We start from the raw sequence: 21,968 nt of genomic DNA on the forward strand, positions 1-21,968 counted from the left end.
AAAAGACCTCCATCCCCCCACACCCCTCTCTTCCCCTCCTCCTTTCACTTCTCCCTCCATTTCTCCCTTCTTTCTTGTTTGTGACATTCGCCAATGAAAAGACAACAAAAGTCATTTCTTAATCTGTAGCTGCCAGTCATTGTGCGTGAGTGGAGGGCCTGTCTGTGTTCGATCTGCTTTCTAGTGGAAGCTTTTCAAAAACAACCAAGTGCAATTCCATTCAGCATTAACACACTATTCAACCCAATTAAGCGTGATTCAACATCGCAGTGACGCTACCAGAAAGCAGTGAAAAAAGTGGAGCTGCAGTCCTATGTGTTTTTACAATGCGTAAAAAATGCATGCAATGCAGAAAATTAGGTCATTGTTGAATACATCCAACAGACTATGATGAAGAAATTGCATGTGATTTAAAAAGATGGTCATGATTCCTGGTCAGTAAAGCTTTCTGTGTGGTTAATTCTCTAAAATAATATACGAACCACAAGAGAATGGGAACTTTTATGGAAATTTTATGGAAAATTATGATTTTATGTCTTTTTGTGCCTGTTGTTATATCACAAGTTTTAAATACATAACATACTATGTTCTTTCACTGTTTTCTCTCTTTGCCTGTCTTCTCAGCTTCACGATTTCCAAGTCCTAGGCTCACAAATCGACCCAGCAGAAAACGACCCCTTCCCAGCTCCCCTTCCCTGTCTGACCCCAGTTTTGACCTGCAGGCCATGATTCGCAGCTCGCCCAACTCTCTAGTCACTATACTTAATAATTCCCGCTCCAGCTCATCCACCAGTGGATCCTATGGACACCTCTCAGCTGGTACTATCAGGTATGTACTACAATGAATTAATAATTTGTTTTTATTATTATTATTTTACAAAAATGTATATACTTCTTTCTAACAGGCCTTAAAGCTGGATTTTGCATTATTTTAATTCAAAATATATTTTTGTTAATATATCAAGGGAATTGTTTAGTTTTTGTCTTAAATATGAATGATATATGAATATAAATGATAAGCAAGTCTTAATTTCTCACTTGATGGGTTTTAAAGTATAGTTTACCCAAAATTCTTCATTTATTTATCTTCATGTGATTCCAAACTTGGACACTGCTCCAAGTATGAAAATAAAGAGAGGTGTGTATTTGTCACGGTGCACATATCAGGGAGCAACGAGTAACACAAGACGAGGATGTAACTCAAAATAACAGTCTTTAATAACTCCAAACAAGGCAGGGCAAGACAAGGCAAGGTAGACACAGACAGGAACACCGGGGAGTAACGAGTAGACCAGACGACATCTAACTGAACAGACAGAACTAAAATACACGGGCTAATTACAGATAATAACTAAAACACAGCTGGACAAGAATTAACTGATAATCACATTAAGGACAGGAAACGAACCAAATATGGAAACATGAGGCGGGAACACATGACACACGACAGAGGACTGACAGTATTGGAACAGACAAGAGGTAAGAGAATGTGGGAGAGATTCTGAGAAAGAAATAGAGAGGAAAAACAATCCATACTGTAAGTGGACACTCCAGCGCATCCTCAGAAGCGAAGTGATGAATGAACACTGGACGGAAAAATAAACGAGGGAACACAGAGAGCGCTATTAGGAGGAAGCGTGTGAACATATTCCTCCCCTCCTCCCTCACACTCATCTGTCTGATATGCATCATCTGATTAATGTTCTCTCTATCAGCTGAGAAGAGCTTTACCCTAAGACTGCCGCCATGCAATCGCTCACTCTGGAAAGGAAGAGAGGAAGGGGGAATGACAAATGAAAGGGTCATGAAGAGGGGGACGGAGGAAGAAAGCAAAGTCTGGGCGGAGGACAGTAACACAAGCTGTGATGGGAAAGAGAGAGAATCTGTTGTGGATGAAGTGAATAAAACTGACCCATTCATTTTCTCTGAGGTTTAATTCATGAGCAGTGCAACCTGAAGGTGTTCGCTGACAATCCTGCCTTCTAATCACATGTTTATCTGTTTCAAAGACTAAATAATTAATGTTTTTCAAATGATCCCACTTATATGGGGCACAGTCGATTTGGTCAGTTCATAGCAGGAGTCCAGACAGACATTAAGTGGATAATAAAGTGTTTGTCACAACAGTAAGACCTATTTAAGGAGGCTATTCAAGTTTCAGATACTGGTCAACAAAATGGATTGAAGCTTCATCAATGCTCCTTTAATTTGGCATATCTAAATTTGTCCCAGTCACAAGACACTGCCATATTGTGATTTACTTACTACTCTCTGCCAGAAAATAGTAAGCTTACATTTCTTCTTGAAATTAGTACATCATCTGAGTTCTCATAGTGCTCTTAATGTTTTTTGTTTGTTTGTTTTTTTTTGGCACGCTACTTCGTATGCTACAAAATTGTACAGACAGACACTATTGTTAAAATTTTTGGGGTCGTATTTACATTTATTTGATCAAAAATACAGTAAAAATGGTTATAATCTGAAATATTTAAAGTAACTTTTATATTTGCATCTATTTTAAATAGATTAAAAAAAAAATGGCAAAGCTGAATTTTCAGCAGTCAGAACTCCAGTCTTCAGTGTCAGTGATCCTTCAGAAATCTTTCTAAAATGCTGATATGCTGCTCAGGGAACTTTTTCTTATTGTTGTCAGTGAGAGATTTCTGTGCACATTTTTCTTGATTCTTTGATAAATGGAACATTTAAAAGAACAGCATTTATTTGAAATGGAAATATTTTGTAACATAAATGCATTTACTCTCACTTTTGATCAATTGAATGCATTGCTGAATAAAAGTTACTTTCAAAATCAATAACAAAATATACTGACCCCAAACCTTTGAATGATGGTGTATGTGAAATGAGACATGCTTTCTGAAATTTTATTTCCATCAAAAGTGTAATGTCCCACAAGTACTACATCAGATTTTGAACAAGAGATTGTTACAGATTTTGCAGCATGTCAGAAAATCAGAAGTTCTTACATTTGAACAGTTTTATAATTTCTATATCATACTGAGGGATAGATCTACAGCTATCGTCCCTGGCGATGTGTCACTCAGTTTGACGTCTGCCATCCAGCACTATTAGGAAACAACGTTACCTGGTTTGGGTGGGGGTCTCAGAGAGAGCAAAGACGACAGAAATGGACCTCTTTCCTTCACTGAGAGTGATTAATCAGTGATTTGTTTTCGCAAGCTAATCAGTCATATCTCATGTGAACATGTGGGGACAGAGGTGGCAGGCAAGGGTCCATGCCTGATGAGTGATGAGACAGCTGCATCAGCCACGCCGCGTCTGGCTACATTGATTTCCTCTCTGCCTGTAATAGGACTAGTAGACGTATGAGCTCGTATGGAGTGGTCAGCATGCCCCACAATGAATGGAACCCCCTATGAATGTCTGTTATTGAGCATCAAGGCTTTATCATTAAAGGACTGTGGCATCTATAGAAGAGGAGGTGATATATAAAAAGTTCAATACTGTGCTTAAATACAGCTCTTATGCTCATCAGGTGATTCATCATTTGACATGAACTATCTTGGACTTTTTTTCAAAAGGGTTTATGTTTTTTTGTTGTTTTTTTTTATTTATTAAGGTTATCAGTTTAATACATTTTATGTGTAATTTTTGGACTGTAATAAAAATGGTTCTTATTATTAAAATAACAGTATTGTTAATATTGTTTTAATTATTTTGTGTTATAAAATATTATTGCATTGCATACACTACCTTTCAAAAGTCTGGGGTCAGTAAAACCTTTTTTTTGGAAAATAATACTTTAATTCAGTCTAGAGGCAATAAATTGATAAGAAGAGGCAGTAAATCCTGTTCTTTTGATCAAAAAATCCTGAAAAAACACAAAAATATGAAGCAGCACAACTGTTTTCAACTTTAGCGATGATAAGAAATGTTTCTTGAGCACCAACCCATATAATGATTTCTGAAGGATTATGTGACACAAAGGCTGGAATAATGGTTGCTGAAAATTCAGTTTTGTATTTGTAATCACAGACATGTTACATTTTAAAATACATTAAAATTTGTTTTAAATTGTAATAAAATTTTGCAGTATTGTTTTTACTGTATTTTTAATCAAATAAATGCAGCCTTGGTGAGCATAAGAAACATATTTTGTTAAAAACCTTATTGACCACAAACTTTTGAACAGCAGTGTATCATAAATAATATTAAATGTTGAATGAATGAATATTCAGTAACAAATATTATATAAATGAAGGAGTTTATGATTTACCACATGACCAAATTTACAAATTTAATTTTAAAATTAATTATTCTGTTTATTTTGCCTTACAGCCCTGCACTGAGTTTTGCATATCCTCCAACACCTGTGGCACTGCAAATGCATCAGCAGCTGATCAGTCGGCAACCGGGCATCGTAGGTTCTGCATTTGGTCACAGTCCGCCCCTTATGCACCCATCTCCTGCCTTTGCCACCCAGAGACCAGTTCCTGGCATTCCTCCCTCTAGCCTGCCACTTACAGAGCGTTCCACAGCCTCAAATGACTCACAGGTCAGTTCTAATTTCTGTATGAATTATTTTATTGGTTAGTAATAATAATAGTAGAGAAGATATGATGGAAACAAGCTCAGTTTTTTTGGAACATGTGGTTCAAACCTTCACAAGTTAGAATATACAATACAAAGCAGGAAGAACTTAAAAAAAATAGATTTTCATTTGTAAGTTTAAACAACACAAAGCCTTTTTAAATCATTTAACATGATTGCTTTTGGGTGTTCTTGTATTAAACAGCAACAGAAGTCATTTAGTTCACACAATGATTTTCCTCCTCAAGGCTTAAATTTATTCAGCGCTTATCATCACAAGTGCTGGTGCTATTTATTATTGTGTGTGGTTCATGAAAACACACCACCAACACGACAGCATTTATAAACAGCAGAGAAAGTGTGGCTGCAGGTAGCCCTCCCTCACAGACAGGCCTCATGGGAGTTTTTCCCTTGTGTGCGTGTAGTTTCTGTGTTTTGTCTCGATGTGGAGAGCCAGTGAGCTTGCCCAGAAGGCACCTTTGAGAAATAACACCCTGCTTGTTAGCAGCAAAAATCTTGCCACCTCCACCATTAATCAGACTCCGATACATTCCCAAACCTTCTCTTTGAAGGATGAGCATAAAAGTGTTTTTCTTCTACAGTTTTTTTCACCTGATCATGCCTTGTCCATTTATACTCACCCGGTTCACTGGATTAAAATCTGTAGAGTACATCATGTTGTTTTTATCTGTCTTTGTATCGATTCCTGTTTCTTTGTGCTTCAGTAACAGTTAACTCTTAGTGTAATGGTGAATGAGTTTTCCCAAGATTTTTTTCAATGGCATTCTTTCCTTTCAAGCCATTACAGCCTCGCTACTCTTTCCTAGATCAGTGTCATCTATTTCCCCCCTCTAACCCCAGAGACAGCACCAGCTTCTTTAATAGAAGGGCATCATGGAACATTTGTCTCACCATGTGGTCAAAAAGGAAAATTTAAAAAAAAAGAGAGAAGGTGTGAGCATTTCTAAAAATGACAGACAGAGAAATATCAGATCATTGTGTTTTACTGGATCACTACGTACTTTAAGATCGAAAGTTATATACACTAAATGTGGTGTACAATATATTTCCAAGATTGTTTTTAAATTTATTAGCATGCATACTTAGGCTTAAGGGGAATAGTTCAATCAAAAATTAACATGTTGTCAACATATACTCACCCTCATGTGATTCAAAACCTGTATGATTTTGCAGGGTTTGTTGTCCTCGGAGAATATTGAATAAATTAATTTGCTCTACCATACTCAAAACTCAATGCAAATAGTTACTTTTCTGGCTTTGTATTGGGTAATAGCTATCAAATTAAGTAACCATTAGTACACACGCTAATTAAAGAGTCACAAAACTGGCAATGAGTATTTTCATTTATGTATTTTATGTGCTTTAAAAGCAAAATAAATAAATAAATAAAAGAAGCTCAACAAAGTTAAATGATTTGCTATAGGAGTCTGGCAGAATGAATCCTCCTTTAGAGCCAAGGAATCCTGCTCTCTCATCCAAGGAATGTTTCTCTCCCACCAAGTGTTTTTTTTTTCTTTACTGGCTCTGGCCAGTCACAAGGGACTTCCTTTGGCAGAGAAAGAGAGAGAGAGAGAAAGAGAGAGGCAGTGAATGAGTGGAGCAAGTCAGAGGAGAGGTTATTGCTGTTTAGGGAGAAATTGTGAATAATGTCTGTGGCATTTTTGAATAATGTCAGCGAATACTGGCAATGAATAATGTTTTTTTTTTTTTTTTCTCTGATCATTTTTTTAGGAATGGTACCATGTTAATAGCATGCATGTACCATTACATTACCGTGTTATACTCTAAAGTACAGTGGTAATATCGCTATTAAATTATACTTACTATTTTATATCATGTTTAGGACATACCAATACAGTAATATTGTGGTTTTTAGTCATGTACCATATAGTAGTCCCTTGTGAAAAATAATTGTGCTTAATTGTACTGAATGTGCACTTTTAGTCACTTTTAGTCAAATCTCAGAAGTATATTTTAGTATACTTACAGAGAGTATATACAGATAATATAATATTAATTAAATAAAAGGCCACTTAAGTGTAAAAGGCCACTTTGATGATCATATCTATGTCTCTTAACACCCTTAATAAAGTGTATATTATGTACACTTTTAAAAAGTAGACATTGTCAGCTTGTCAGTACATTCAGTAGTACACTTTATATTTATAGTAGTGCACCATATTTAAAAAAAGTAGAAGAAGTTATGAAATTACATATAAACACTTACACTTTCCACACTAATAAGTACCTATGTTTTTGATGATGATGATTATTATGTGGTCATATTTTATACATGTTTTTAAAATATTTGCTTCTAGAGTAAACCCACCAGTGAGTCGGCTGTGAGTAGCACAGGGGACCCCATGCAGCACAAACGCTCCAAACTCAAACCAGATGAGGAGCCTCCCAGCCCCAGAGCCATTAGCGTGCAGGTATGCACATGTGTACACACATATATATATAAAACACACACACACTTGATAGACATATATGTATAGGGCTAAAAAGCACTCACACAACCTCAAGGAGGCAGTTACCACACATGCACACGTAGCAAGAGCTTTGGGACCAATTATGTGACGTACTGTAAAGCTATTTATTTGCGTGTTTGATTTGGTCGCCTGTTGTGGCACTGCTTCAGATGCGATAAGCCCCATTGATCTCCACAGCTTCAGAAGGAAATTGTTTTTTTTTTTAATCAGATGCTTAACTGAATGGAAAAATGAAAGAAAAATGAGATGACACATTTTCTACAATGCCCCTTATAGCTGATGGTTGGATGACTGCTGGATGGCTTAAACAGGCCTTTGTCTTTTCTTTTTCTTTTTTTTTACTCTGTGCTTTTATTGTTTTTCTTATTTATTTTTCTTCAAGCACTTTCCATAGCTTTATTTTTTATTTTTATTTTAGAAGTCATCCATTCTCTCTCTCTCTTAACAGACAATTAAATACATTTAGAACAGTGCAGCAGTGATTAAAAGGGGTTTTTAGTCTTCAAACGGCCCAAACCCCTTATATATCTTCTTGAATTTAGACTGGTATTTTGGTAACACTTTAGTACAGGGACCAATTCTCACTATTAACTATTTATTAGCATGCCTATTATTAACATATTAGCTGTTTATTAATACTTATAAAGCATTAATTCTGCATGACCATATTCTATACCTAAACTCAACAACTACCTTACTAACTATTAATAAGCAGCAAATTAGGAGTTTATTGAGGCAAAAGTGATAGTTAATGGTTTGTTAATGACGAGAATTGAACCTTAAAATATTAGCAGCATAATAATAGCAGCACACAATAACTTATTTCCAAATAGACCTCTGAATTCACAAATCCTAATTTCTATTTCCAAAGCTGTTAACACTTCTAGAACTTCTAAACAACTGCCAACTCTGCATAATTTGTGGCACTTACCAAGAAAAGTGCTCTTTCCAGGGCATTATAGGATGTTTTTTTCTTTCACAAAAAGAATAAAATCCCTGTAAAGACATACAGCTAAATGTTTTCTCAAGAGATATTCCAAATGTCAGATGCAGAAGTTTAGCATTGTGTTAATGATACAAATAAGGTATGAGGATTCATCTGGCTGTCACATACTCAAAATAACATCATTTATCAACGTCTGCACTATTGAATAATTCACATTTACCAGGCCACACATACAATTTTCTCCTGGAATGAAATAATTTCCTTCATGCTGCTGTAACACACATTAATATAAGTTTTTAAAAATTACCCTTTGCACTATCAGCAATAAATTGTGATAAAGCGACTGAATGTCTTTAATTGTAATAAAAGTTGCTGATTTGATGCAACAAAAACAGCTATTGACCAGAGTTCAACTTTACACTAATGAGCAGTGCTTTCTTCATTATATCAGGACAGTTGTACCAACCTGACATTTTTGACAATTATAATCATAAATCATTTAGAAATTCAATCGATCAGAAATTAAAACCATTCTCATTATAGAGGAGGTATATTCAAGTTATGCATGAATTAAATTTGTATTTTTTAATAAATAAATAATGACAGAAAAATGGGTCACATTACTGACCCATATGCCCTCACTATTTGGCTGCATGTGTTTGTGCAGGAGCAAACAGATGGAATGACGCTGGTGAAAGAGGAGGGTGATAAAGAGGAGGGCAAGCAGGAGCCAGAGGTGGTGTATGAGACCAACTGCCACTGGGAAGGATGCTGCAGGGAGTTTGACACCCAAGAGCAGCTTGTGCTTGTGAGTGGACACCACATTTGTGTTTCATCAGTTGAAATGTTCAGTCTCTTAATAGACTCATTCATGATAAGGCTCTCAAATAGGTGGAAAAGACACACATACACACACAAACACCTAAAAATCCTACATTTGCTTCAGACACCCCATTTGTCACAGCCACTCCCAAGCTTATCCAGAGGGTAAAAATACATTAAAGCCCACTTTCTGTGAAGATACACCACTGTCCCCTTTAACCATTTCTCTCTGGACAACACACACAGCCAGTCTTTAACCACTCTTTTCCCATATAATCCACACAAAGACACACATTCAAAGAAACACACACCAACCCCAAAGGCATCTGATAGAAAGATTCCCAGTTCTCCACGGCTGTCTATCCCTACTCTGACATGGCAATCCATGGCAGCCATGCTAACCCCTATCTATAATTGAAAGCCTCCAGTTGGAATGGCCTGCCTCCCACATTTGAAGTCTTGTCCTCAAAGCTTAAATATCTTGACAATTTCTTGCCTGTGCTTTTGAAAGAGGGATATAGGTACATTTTGCTATTTGTAACAATCATTTTTAGGTCTTAGGCAAAATCTTTACTTTAGTACTTGAGTTGACAAACTACACAGACATTTATTTTTTTTTGTATCAAAATTTTAAATTACACTTACCCTATATTGTGTGTTTGTTTGTTTGTTTGTGTGTGTGCGTGTGTGTGTGTGTGTGTGGTATTTCCTACGTTTTGTATAACAGGTAATGTAGTAATACTGGTACAATTTGGCCTTGTGGGGACACTTTTTTTTTTTTTGGTCTCAGTTTATAAATCATACAGAACTATTTTGAAAACTAAAATAGCAGAAAGTTTTGTGTGAGGAGTAGGTTTAGGGGTAGGGTTAGGATAGGGCGATAGAAAATACAGTTTGTACAGTATAAAAAAACATTATGTATATGGCGAGTCCCCATAAAACATGGAATCCAGTGTGTAAATATCTTATAAATTTAAACTTTAAACTTAAAAACTTTTACTCTCCATTTAGGTTTTTTTTTTTTTTTTAAGTCAAAATGTAGTCTCTCAAGAAATTGAAAATATGCAACATATAATAATTGTTTTAGATTCAGAACATTTTAGTTAAAAATAGTTTTAGTATAATGTCACATTGCAGGATAGTTGAAAAATCATATTAATTAGAATTATTTTATGCAGCAGTTCAGATTTTATTATATCCATAAAGTGAAGTGAATTGAAGTGACATACTGCCAAGTATGGTGACCCATACTCGGAATTCGTGCTCTGCATTTAACCCATCCAACGTGCACACACACAGCAGTGAACACACACACACCGTGAACACACACCCGGAGCAGTGGCCATTTATGATGCGGCGCCCGGGGAGCAGTTGGGGGTTCGGTGCCTTGCTCAAGTATTCCTGAAATCAGATTATCATCGCTCTGTTTCTTTGTTTTCCAATTCCTTTGATTGTTCAGTTATTGTGTTTTATTTTGCAATTTTCTATGCTGTTTTTAAAAAAGACACATGCTAATAAAAATATTTGCCTACAGAGTCCCCTCTGATTCAGCTGAGTGAGGGATGGGCTTCTTATCACTATTTCCTCAGTAATAGGATGAGTGTAGTGTGTGGTATACTGTGTGGACCACAGTGAATCTCATCCAACAAACGGTGGTGTGTGTGGGGGTGTGGGGGTTGGGGTTGGATCTCCATATTTCAAAGCAATGTAAGGCCACTCCCCATATTGCACAACCTCAATAAGATTTTTTGGAGGGGGAAATAAAAAAAAAGATTCCTAAAATTCTCATCAAATGATTTATCAAACTTTTATATAGATTTACTACATCATTGATGTGCTAGCAGTTTTTGCTCAGTGATTTAGTTTCTATGTCACTGTATTTTACTTTTCCCTACATATCACAGTCTAATTTTAGGTTGGAATATAGTTTTTTTGTGATGAGGGTGTGCATTTTCAGCTATGTGAAACATGCTTGCACCATGACGCATGGCTGGGCTCTTTTATCGGCACTGCTTTAGCACTCTCGATAAGATAAACATCAAATCTCTGCAATTTAGCACACTTATCTGCTCTACACAGTCAGCATAAACCAGCCGGATGTAAATTTGTGCTGATTTGTTTAATTATTTTTTCCCTTTTTCTTTATTTACTTTTTACTTATTCCTTTGTATTTTCAAACACTCTGGCCCTTATACACCCACTACAGGTGTCTTGGTTCTCTCTCAGTCTTTCTCCTTGCCTCCTTCTCAGTAGGGGTACTCTAAATTATAGGGGCTCTTTATTGTGCTGATGCGTGTGGGTTTGCTGCTAAAACCAGGCTGCCCAGTGGTGAATGAAATAGAGAGACATGAAATGTTTGTAACCCCCCTGAACTCTGAAGTCTTGACCTTCTTCGACCGTATCCAACCAATAAAATCATACAACAGTGTACATTTTTTGACATTATCTGTTGAACTGATATTCAATTTGTTGCAGTAAAATATTTTTTTAAAACTCATTAGTGTCATATTTAGCCATATATCCTTTTTGCCCCTCCAGATTCCATTAGCTGTTTGGCAAGAGTTAATTTCAGATCCCCTCTCTCTCTCAGACTCTGTCTCTTCCTCCACCCTCATGATGGTTCTGACTGATGGTGGCGCTGTAGGGTGGTCTATGTCCTTGTGTGTGTATGGTAAGAATAGCACATTTAAGCTACTCTGTGCTCCTCCCTGTGCTGGGGAGATAAACTAGGGCTGAGTTGGAAGGCGGACTCCTATCTGGCTGCTGGCAAGTACCCTTTAATTGGCAAAATGTAGATTTTTTTTGATCAGGCAGAGGATTAGACACCTTATCTGTCTGGAGTATCTTACACAGAGATGAAAAGGCTGCGCTGAATTACACATGCCAGTTGACTCCCCCCTCGCACATAACTATTGTTACTCTCTCATACTCCCTCTCCCTCTTGCTCTCCATCTTTTTATGCCTCTTGTCAGCTTTTCTCGCTTTTTTCATTGCTCTTTAGCAACTGACATGAGAAAAGAGAGCATGATTTATTAGTGTGTGTTTGATAACGCTAAACGCTGTTGCGGATCCCGGAGCTTTGTGAAATTGGCGTGAAAACAAGCACTTCTCATGCGTGGCTGCATTTTAATGGTGCAGGCCACGGCCTAGAAAAACTAGCCAGATAAGAAGACAATACAGATGAATTTAAGAGAACTGCAAATTAGGGCAGTCATGCATGTGTGCACTATGATGAAAAGCGGTAATCTGAAAATATTCTACTTCATACAGTCCATTTTGCTCAACAGTTAGGTAGGAAAACAAAATGTATATCTGGAGTTATGCCCCAGTGTGTATGTGTTTGTATTTGCATGCAGCAAACAAATAAAAGTAAGCATCTTGTTCCTTCCTACGAATCTGGGAGTCCCAGCGGTTGCTGTCGTCCTGTACCGTGGCAGGCCGAAGATGAATAGATCTCTCCTCAGAGCTGCGAGCATAGCATCAGCACCTGTTAGTTTATTTCCCTCGGCCGCAGCCGCACTTGCTTACAACAACGCCATCATCCGCTCAATAACCATTGCCATTACATCAGGCCATCAGGGCATTAGTGTCACCCCCCTCCCAACACTTCCCTCTCTTCCTTTTCCATCCTTTTATCAGCATGGCCAGGTCATGCATCACGCACGACAGCATTAAGCTCATTTGTACAAGTGAGTGTACCAGCATTCATGGATGTGTTGCAATCTCTCTCTGCCGCTCTTTCTCCGCATTATCGAGCGACAGAGCCGGCAGACGGATCACATGCCACAGGGAATCCCTCTTGGAGTGAGGTATAAAAGGAAGGATAAAAGAGTGGTTTTAAATCGAGTGTTGGCAAATATACATTAATCCAATGGGATGTACTCAAGTTTGGGGGTTTTATTTACTATTCTCAGACTTGTTTAAAATCTGTGATTTCCAAATAAATTGCTGAAAACTTTCATATGCCTTTTAAAAGATCCTATGCCACTATTAGGCAGTTTAGCTAATTTAATAATACATCTACATAAAAAAGAAAACTTTTTTTTTTAAAGAAAAGATTTCTGGTGTGCTTTTAGAAGTGGGAATCTTGTCAGTCTTGTTTAAGGAAATTATACTTACATTCTGATTGCATTGCTGAATTCTGTATTAAAGTTACTAACAAACTGATTGTAGGATTGTAGGTGGGGGGAGTGAATAACCAACACTCTCTCCACCCTCAATACCATGAGACCCTTGAGCAAGGCAACGAACCCCCAACTGCTCCCCGGGCGCCGCAACAATGGCTGCCCACTGCTCTGGGTGTATGTTCACTACTGTGAATACACTTGGATGGGTTAAATGCAGAGCACAAATTCTAAGTATGGGTCACCGTACAAAGAACCTGTTAAGCCCCTTTAAAAGTTCTTTACGAGCCAAAGAACCACTGTTGGTGCTGTTTAGCACCATTTTTGTTGAAATACAATGCAATATGGCACCTCTTATGGTTCTACATAGCACCATTGTTTAGCTGTATAGCATCTTTAAAGATATGGTGCTATATAGCACCAAAAGTGGTTCCCCTATGATTACGAGCCAAGAACCACTTTTAGTGCTATATAGCACCATTTTTTTTTTTTTTTTTTTTTGAGTGTATGCATACAGTGCACATGCTGTAAATTTCATCAACAGCATGTGTGTACTGCAAACATGCTGCCTTTTTTTTTTTTTTTTTCAAACCATGCATACTGTACGTTTAGCTCACACAAGCATTTGTCCACAGGGTAGCAACACTGGCCCTGCCAGTTGTTTCACAGTTTCACAAAAAGAAACAACAACAAACTATTTGGGAAGGTAACAATGAACATCCCCGCTGATGAGTGCTTGTGTGAGGGGGTTAAAACTCATTACACTCTTGTTTACATGGGTTACATTTTTATTAGTCATAACTTCTGGTGAGAAATAGTACAGACATTGGACAGAGATGAAACTTTGGAGTGCACGTGTTGACTTCCTGTGTTCACGCACACTATTGAATGGAGTATAAAGGCTATGCCTTTAGCTGTTCACATATGCTAAGCATTGTGTCAAAACTGAAATATACTTTGACCTTATAAAGTAGTTCTATACATCATGTTTTATAGGTGAAAATAATTAGATGTTAAAACAAACTGATGTCTGTTGGACAGGTGCTCTCAATTAAGGACATTCTCATGGTGATCATTTGCCTTAAAATTAACCCAGACAGGTGACTGAAGTTTGACACTTTGCCTAAAAGGAAGGTTTGAATGACAGTTCGACTTCAACTTCCAGTGATGTAAAAGTGTAAAAAATAGAGTGTGCACATACACACTCACTCGCATACACACAAATGAGCATGTTCCTCACCCAAACTCTGTGAAAGTTTGGCTGCAACTGCAGCGAGGTGAAAGGGAGGACTGTGATGCAGGCCGCCTTTGTGTCATGAAGAGGAATAGAGGATGAGCTCTGCTCTCTGTCTCTGCTGCCACTTCTCACTCTTTTTTTAGAAGCTGATTTACTCTGCCTTTTCTTGGCCTTCCTGCTGTCACTCTGGTCTGTCCGCTCTTCTGCTCTGTATGTGAGGGAAGTCAACTCACTCTTCTTTTTCTGTTTTGTCTTTGTCTTTTGGCTTGTCTGTCTGTCTTTCTCTTGTATTTTTTTCCCTGTCTTCCATCCAAGATTTTCTGTCTCTTGCGGAGATGCTCCATTGCTTTGGAATTCATTAATCCCGCTCACTTATGTTCAGGATATTGTGTCTGTCCCTTTGAAATCAAATGGCTTCAGGACAGGAAAAGCACTCATAAGTGCTGCACACTGTTGTCTTTGTGTGGATGCCAGATGTTGACCTCATCTGCTCAGTTTGCATGAAAATGTGTGTTTTTCTATGAAACATTCAACTCTTCACAAATCCTTCACTGTGTGTGTGTGTGACAGAGACGCCCAGACAAAAAAAAAAAAAAAAAAAAAAAGGTTACATAGAGAAAATGAGAAGGACCTAAGCAGTGGCAGCATGTTGAGAGAAAGATAGAAGAAACGCAACAGGGAACTGATGGCTTGAAGGAAAGAAAAATGGCAAATGAAAGAGAAAGAGAGGAAGTATTGGGGTTTGGTTAAGGCAGAGATGACAGTATCAACAAGAGGGTTGAATAAAGGTGCTAGGCTGCAGTTGGAAAGCTCTGGCATTAGAGATGCTTTCACTAAACTTTCGATATCTTTCACCCCAAATGCATCCCCCACAGTTGCTCCACCCCTCCCGAAGCCTTAGATTGAAAGTTGCCACAGTAGCACAACTGTCAGCACTTGTCATGGCAAGGCCATAGGCCTATAGTGATGGGAAGTGACAGGGTTTTATTTGAAATCCCGTTTAAATCGGACACTGAGACTCACAAACCATGAACACTCAGCAGACTGAGCATACTGAGCAGATGAGAGAGAGAGAGAGGGGAGAGAGAAAAAAGAGAAGAAAAGAAAATTGAAAGATGACAAATGAGAAAGAATAACAGTGTGAGGAGAAGCAGGGGTTTGTAAAAAAAAAATTAAAAGAAAGAAAGGATCATACAGATATCTGAATGGCTAACTAACCAGGAAAAAAAAAAAGTTTTAACAATTACTTTTCACAAACATTCAAACACAAACACTCAATTATAGAAATATTTTCCAGTAAAATAAAAGTAATTGAAAGTAAGTATTCAGAATTAAATGATTATAAATCCCATGAAGCCCATTTCTGCCACATACAGTATATAAAAGGATCATGATCTGGTAAACCACGTTGACATAAAAAGTCAAAATTATGACATACTAATTGACATCATGACATAGTTTTTTGTCATAATTGGCCTTGTATCTTACAATTGTGACTTTTTATGTTATAATTATTATTTATTATGTCATAATTTTGACTTTTTTATGTCATAATTTAGATTTACTATTTTGGACTTTTTACGTCACAATTTCAATTTTTTAATCCCGTAAATATGATTTGCCATGTTATAATTTCAGATTATTATGTCATAATTATTTTATATCTAAGCATTTTTTTAATTATGTGTCAGAAATGTTTTTTTTCTACAAACTGCATATAAAGCCTGACAAAAGACACACTGAAGATAAAGAGTTTTTTTTTTTTTTTTTTAAACAGGCGTTTCAATGTTGATACAGATGGTTCTGTAAATTCCCTTAAAGACTGCTGCTGCTCACCAGTAGACAAGACACTTTGACCTTAGACATCCTCCTTAGTGTATACCCTAGTTTTATAATGTTGAATCTGTTCTATAAGTTAAAATATTGCATAGATATTATGAATGTGTTAAAGTGTGCAGCGGTTGATGAGCAGTTGTTTAAGAATCAATTTTGTGATCCTGTTGCCCTCTTGTGGCACAATAATGCCATTGCATATTTCATCTACAAAATAGATGGGTTGGTAGATGCAGACTCATATTTAGAAATGTACAACTCTTTATTAATGTAGATGGAAGCAAAGATTTTAATCTGAGCATACTATAGCATGATAAATGTATTTAACATGAACTTTGACCTTCGCTTCCTCTCACAGCACATTAATAATGATCACATCCATGGAGAAAAGAAGGAGTTTGTGTGTCGCTGGGAGGAATGTTCAAGAGAGCAGAAACCTTTTAAGGCCCAGTACATGCTGGTAGTGCACATGCGCAGACATACAGGAGAGAAGCCTCATAAATGCACGGTGAGAATTATATTAAATACATTTTAGTATGTAGGACAACTTTTGATGTGGGCTTACTTGAGAAGCTACCTGCTTAAACAGGCTTGGTCTGTCTAGAACAAATCAATGTAACTGTGTGTCCTTTTCTCTCTCAGTTTGAAGGATGTTCAAAGGCCTACTCCAGACTGGAGAACCTGAAGACACATTTGCGTTCACACACAGGAGAGAAACCGTATGTGTGTGAACATGAAGGCTGCAACAAAGCCTTTTCCAATGCATCAGACCGAGCCAAACACCAGAATCGCACACACTCCAATGAGGTAATTCACACACATGAACATACCGAGTATTAAACAAGGTATTTTGCTTCTAACACATTTTCTGTTGCACATTATTGCAACAGAAAATGACAACAACAAAAAAAACAGTACCTTTAGTAAAGTACACTTTTCTTCCAAAATGTGATGACTTGCTCCTACTCTAGAACATTGCATTTTGGCTGACATCACCAAGCTGTTCTAATTTAAGCCCTTTCAACTTCAAATTACATCATAAATAATTATATTGTTGAATATTATTTTTATTGTTGAATATTATTTTCACTAAAAATACATCAAATGTTTGAAATGGGTTGCAATTACCAATTATGTCGACTTTAAGTTGTTAAAAGAGTTAGCAGACATTTATTTATATAACATGCCAATACCCCCTATCTCTTTATTTCTCTCAGAAACCCTATGTGTGTAAAATCCCTGGTTGCACTAAACGATACACTGATCCCAGCTCTTTACGGAAACATGTTAAGACTGTACATGGTCCTGAAGCACATGTCACCAAGAAACAGCGTGGGGATACATACCCGCGTCCCCCACCTCAGCCCCGAGAACCTGAAGGTAATGGACAAGGTCAGTCACCTGGACAACTGCCTGTCAGAGCAATCACTGACCAAAGGGAGTATAACCATGCAACCTCGAAACAGGACGAATGTCTACAAGTCAAGTCAATCAAAACAGAGAAGCCCATGGTAAGTGTCTTTCCATGTTAGAAATAAATGAAAAAAATATATAAAAATGGTAGTGTGCTATGGTAAAGTTTCAACTCCATAAATAACTAACCTTTAAAAAAACTGATCTTTTATGTGTTTTGTCTTACTAATGTTTATAACTAACCTTAAAAAAGACTATCCTTTTATGTCTTTTGTCTTACCCTTTCTTACCTGGTTTCATAACTGCTCAGCTAATACTTGCTGATAGCCAGCTTCCTCTTGCCACGCATGTTCAAATTAATAACTGAATCTTTTTTGTCCACTACCACATGCATTACTTTTCCTCTCTTACTAAGGACAGTGGGTGATAAGGTGAGAATGGTGATATCATTATAGGTCTGATCTTTTCCTTTTTCACTGCTCATTCTGTCCTTTCAATTCTGGGCCATCTGGAACAATTATTCAGTCAGTGGTCAACAGCATCATGTCATGTCTTACATTATTATTTGTAATGTTGTTTAATTTGTAGCATGGTGCATACTTTGTTGTCACAATATTGTTGCCTATGGTCACATGAGTATTATATCAGCTTGCATGATAAAGCTACCTCTAGTAACTGTATGTGTATATGACTCTGCAACTTGGTTTTAAATCAGTGAGCTGTGCCTGCACTTGTGGTTTCATTGTGTTCCGGTTCATTCTTTGGGTAAATGCTGAAAAAAACGGCTCACTGTAATCACAAAGAAAAATACAAGCTTTCTTGCATGCCTACTAACAAGACAGCTCGTTCTTTAGCAGCCATTATCTATTTGCAATACAGACAACAACCTAATTAGGACCCAACAACTCTAAAGGGTGACCATTGTTGTTCATGTGGCCTGTTTTCTTAAAATGGGGCAAACAAGCTTACCTCTACTTCCACTGTTGGTTATTTACTTCTAGTAAAACCGGTTTCTCGCACTTCTGTGATTCACTTTAGCTTGTATTCTGTGCAAAAGTGGAGATGAACGTTATTCAAACAGTGTTTTTATGTAGACAGCAAAATACATTTGGCATAAAAATGTGTTAAAAGTGTTATTGCTGACATTAACTACATATAGGCCTACCCTTAGAGATCCACTGTCCTGCAGAGTTTAGCTACAATCCTAATCAAACACCTGAAACAGATAATCAAGGTCTTCAAGATAGTTTAAAAATTACAGGTAGGACAGTGGGTTTTCAGGGGTATGGTTGCAGACCTCGGTTCCATTAGTTGTTATTACATGCCAGAATATGATAAATTTTGTCAACATGGAATTTCACTCTCCTCGTTGCATTCATCCATTTCACCTGTAAAAATGTGCCAGAAGATCGGGATTGTTTTTTTATTGTTGTTGTTTAAATATATGGTCTCTCTTCTCTTGCCCTCTTAGACGTCTCAGCCAAGCACTGGCGGTCAGTCTTCATGCAGCAGTGACCAGTCCACCGGCGGCCCCCATATCGGCCGTGGAGTCCAGCTTGCTGTGAACAGCATTGGGCTTGCGAGGGAGGAGGCAGTGATTAAGGACCAGGAAAATGAAGAGGAGGAGGAAGGAGAAGGAGAAGAGGAGGAAGCCCCCATTATGGACTCTACAGTATCCACTGCAACAACCACGGCGGCAACACTAGCTTTGCAGACTCATCGAAGTGTAGGACGGCCCCTACGCTGGATGGAGCATGTTAAGATGGAGAGGTTAAGGCAGGTGAATGGAGCTGTGCCTAGGCTAGGACATTTGTCCCCAACACCACCCCCTAAAGGCCAGGCCCTGCCTGCCCTCACAGGAAAGGGTAAGTCTGAGGGTGTACTTACACTAGGCAATCTGAACCATAACCGAGCACGTTTGACCCCCAAAGTCCAGTTCATTTAACTAGTGTTCCCTGGCCCGCTTAAAGAGGTCCTATTATGCTCTTTTACAAAGTCTTGATTTTGTTTTGGGGGTATACTAGAACATGCTCTCATGCTTGGTTCGAAAATCGCATTATTTTTCACATAATTTACATTATTACAATACCTTTCTCCCCAGCCTGACACAAAGTGGTAATGTTATTGTTGTTGTTATTTTTTTGTTTTAGATAGGATGTCAACACCAGCTTAAAAATAACTGCATTGACTATGTACAGATAAGCGCAACATTAATATGTATTGTTTATTGTTCTTTAATTCTAACATTATTTCATGAATTGCAGTGAAACTGTTACACAGTTGATTTTATTTATACCATAGTCCCACAGACGTACACTATTTGTGGCCGCATATATATGCAAATTCATTCTCTGGCAGTGGGAGGCGCTGTTGGAGCGGGAGAGAGCGAGGGTTCCCCGGTAACACTGCACACAAAACAGAGCTCTGCTCACAAACGCTGCTTTATCAGACATTATATGAAAGATTCAATGAAAATTACATTCAAAATTTTCTGAAAACAGTTGGTTTCCATCAGAAATACAGTGATATAAAAACACCCGCACTGGGTTTCGATTTTGAAACGTGTAGAGCTCAACCAAGCTTCTCTCCTCCGGCCAGCCATTGAATGTCTGTAGGCGGGATTTACCATTTGTGATGTCACAAATACAGGAAAACAACTTTGTAGTCCAAAGTTCGCTGTAGTTCTTGAAAATTGATTTTTTTTTTTTAAACGAAATATCTCCCTTTGGAGTGGACTTTGAGATTTGTAACTTTGTAGATCGTTGTATGTCTAAACATACACAATACACACTGACTAAAATTCAAAAAGTGAAAAATCATAATAGGACCCCGAATAGTTGACGATTCGACTCACAGTCGAATATTCGCGGGGTGTTATGATCATGCCATTTTGGCAATATGGGGGTGCTCAATGTCTGATTTCACATAGAACTACCGTTTTTTTCACAATAAGTTAATATACAGCCTATTAAGATAATGTTGTAACTAAGAATCTGAAAAGAAAGAAGCTTTTAATAAATATTTTTAATGTGCATCAATAAATCCAACCACCCCTATAGATTTAAATTGCACTTAATCCAACATTTTGGCAGCAAGGATTTAAATCTTTAACAAGCAAGACTGGATTTTTTCGATCAGGTAGGGTATAAGTGATTTCAAAATATTTAGCCGGTTCTATACTAGCCTGCCACCAGCTGGCTAGTATAGAACTCAAGATAACTCAAGATAACGACTACATTAAAAAAGCTTTACTGTTATAAAAACACAGATTTGTGAGCATTATTGGAAAGGAATTGTTAGAATAAACACACCCAACACACCTCGTGCTTGTCATCACAGAATCTAACCAATGAGTATAAAGTGTGACGTCATCAAGGCCCTCGCAGCCTATTTTGAGCAACTGCAGCGCTTGACCTCAGCGGCTGGTCTCGTTTTGCTCTCGAGGTACTTTGATGGCACATGTGATTGTAAGGCGGCTGCAGCGCAAATCAATCAAACAACAATGCAGAATATTAATAACTATGACTGGGACTGTCATATACATAACATTATAATGAGAACACTATTATAATAAAACGCTGTGAATTTTTTGAGTTTAGTTGCCGTGTTTCTGCGCGTTGTTGCATGAAGAAAGCGTCCATAAAAGGAATTAATTCAGAGCCGTGCAGACACGTTCACTTCTGCATTCGGGGCATTTTGTGCAGATAACCTATAAGTCGTAATATTGACGTTATGTTGTATAAATAACGAACCGTATTCTATATGAGATAAATTGGTTAAATCCCACTGATTAAAAACCTAGCTATCGAATGCTTCACTCTACTGGTCATCTTCAGCGCGCACAGCTCAAATGCAGAATATTAATAACTACTGTCATATACATAACGTTATCATGAGAGCACTATTGTAAAAAATTTCGAGAATTCTTAGGGTTTCGCTGACGTTTAATGTTAACTATCGTTTAATCAAAACATAAAACATTATTTTTGTATCTGAGAGGCGTCCTTTACACATTTTCCCAGTGTGTTAACGTCAGTAATTATGACTGTCCAATGTCTGACTTGATTCTTGGTAATGTATTTTGGCCCCGCCCTCAAACATATGATTTGACTATCAGTCGACTATTGGCAAGATTCGAAAATTTCAATTCGGCTATGAAAATCCTTAGTCGGGGACACCCCTAGGCCCCTTTATAGTATGAGCGCTAACAATGCCAAGACACATGACATCAATTATGCAGCTGTTCCATTTAACAAATTTACCAACAAAGATTTTTTAAACAACATATTACACATGTGAGAGGACCATGTGTCACCACACACAAAATGGCTCAAAATAATAAGCCACAGAGTTAACATTACTTATGTATTCTGTTATGCTGAGTGAGAGTGCTTTTGATCCTGTTTTCCCCAAAACAATTGCATCATAAAGACGTGCTTAGGCCTGAAACTTTAAAGTGCAATAGGAATGCAGCAGGGTAGGGGGGAGGGGGTACAATCATGTTTGGGCAT

General features: G+C 37.6%; 1 protein-coding gene across 1 annotated transcript in view; it reads left to right on the forward strand.

Annotated features, from left to right (window-relative positions):
- Positions 1 to 21,968, forward strand: part of LOC306863584 (transcriptional activator GLI3-like) — a 216,786-nt gene that overhangs the window by 190,280 nt on the left and 4,538 nt on the right. Inside the window, exons 7-14 of the mRNA XM_079407007.1 lie at positions 625 to 829; positions 4,318 to 4,534; positions 6,909 to 7,022; positions 8,696 to 8,836; positions 16,403 to 16,552; positions 16,687 to 16,851; positions 17,262 to 17,555; positions 18,929 to 19,322. Coding sequence (XP_079263133.1) covers positions 625 to 829; positions 4,318 to 4,534; positions 6,909 to 7,022; positions 8,696 to 8,836; positions 16,403 to 16,552; positions 16,687 to 16,851; positions 17,262 to 17,555; positions 18,929 to 19,322 — 1,680 coding nt within the window. The remainder of the gene's footprint in view (positions 1 to 624; positions 830 to 4,317; positions 4,535 to 6,908; positions 7,023 to 8,695; positions 8,837 to 16,402; positions 16,553 to 16,686; positions 16,852 to 17,261; positions 17,556 to 18,928; positions 19,323 to 21,968) is intronic.

The sequence above is a fragment of the Barbus barbus genome, assembly GCF_936440315.1.
Source record: "Barbus barbus genome assembly, chromosome: 44".
NCBI lineage: Eukaryota > Metazoa > Chordata > Actinopteri > Cypriniformes > Cyprinidae > Barbus > Barbus barbus.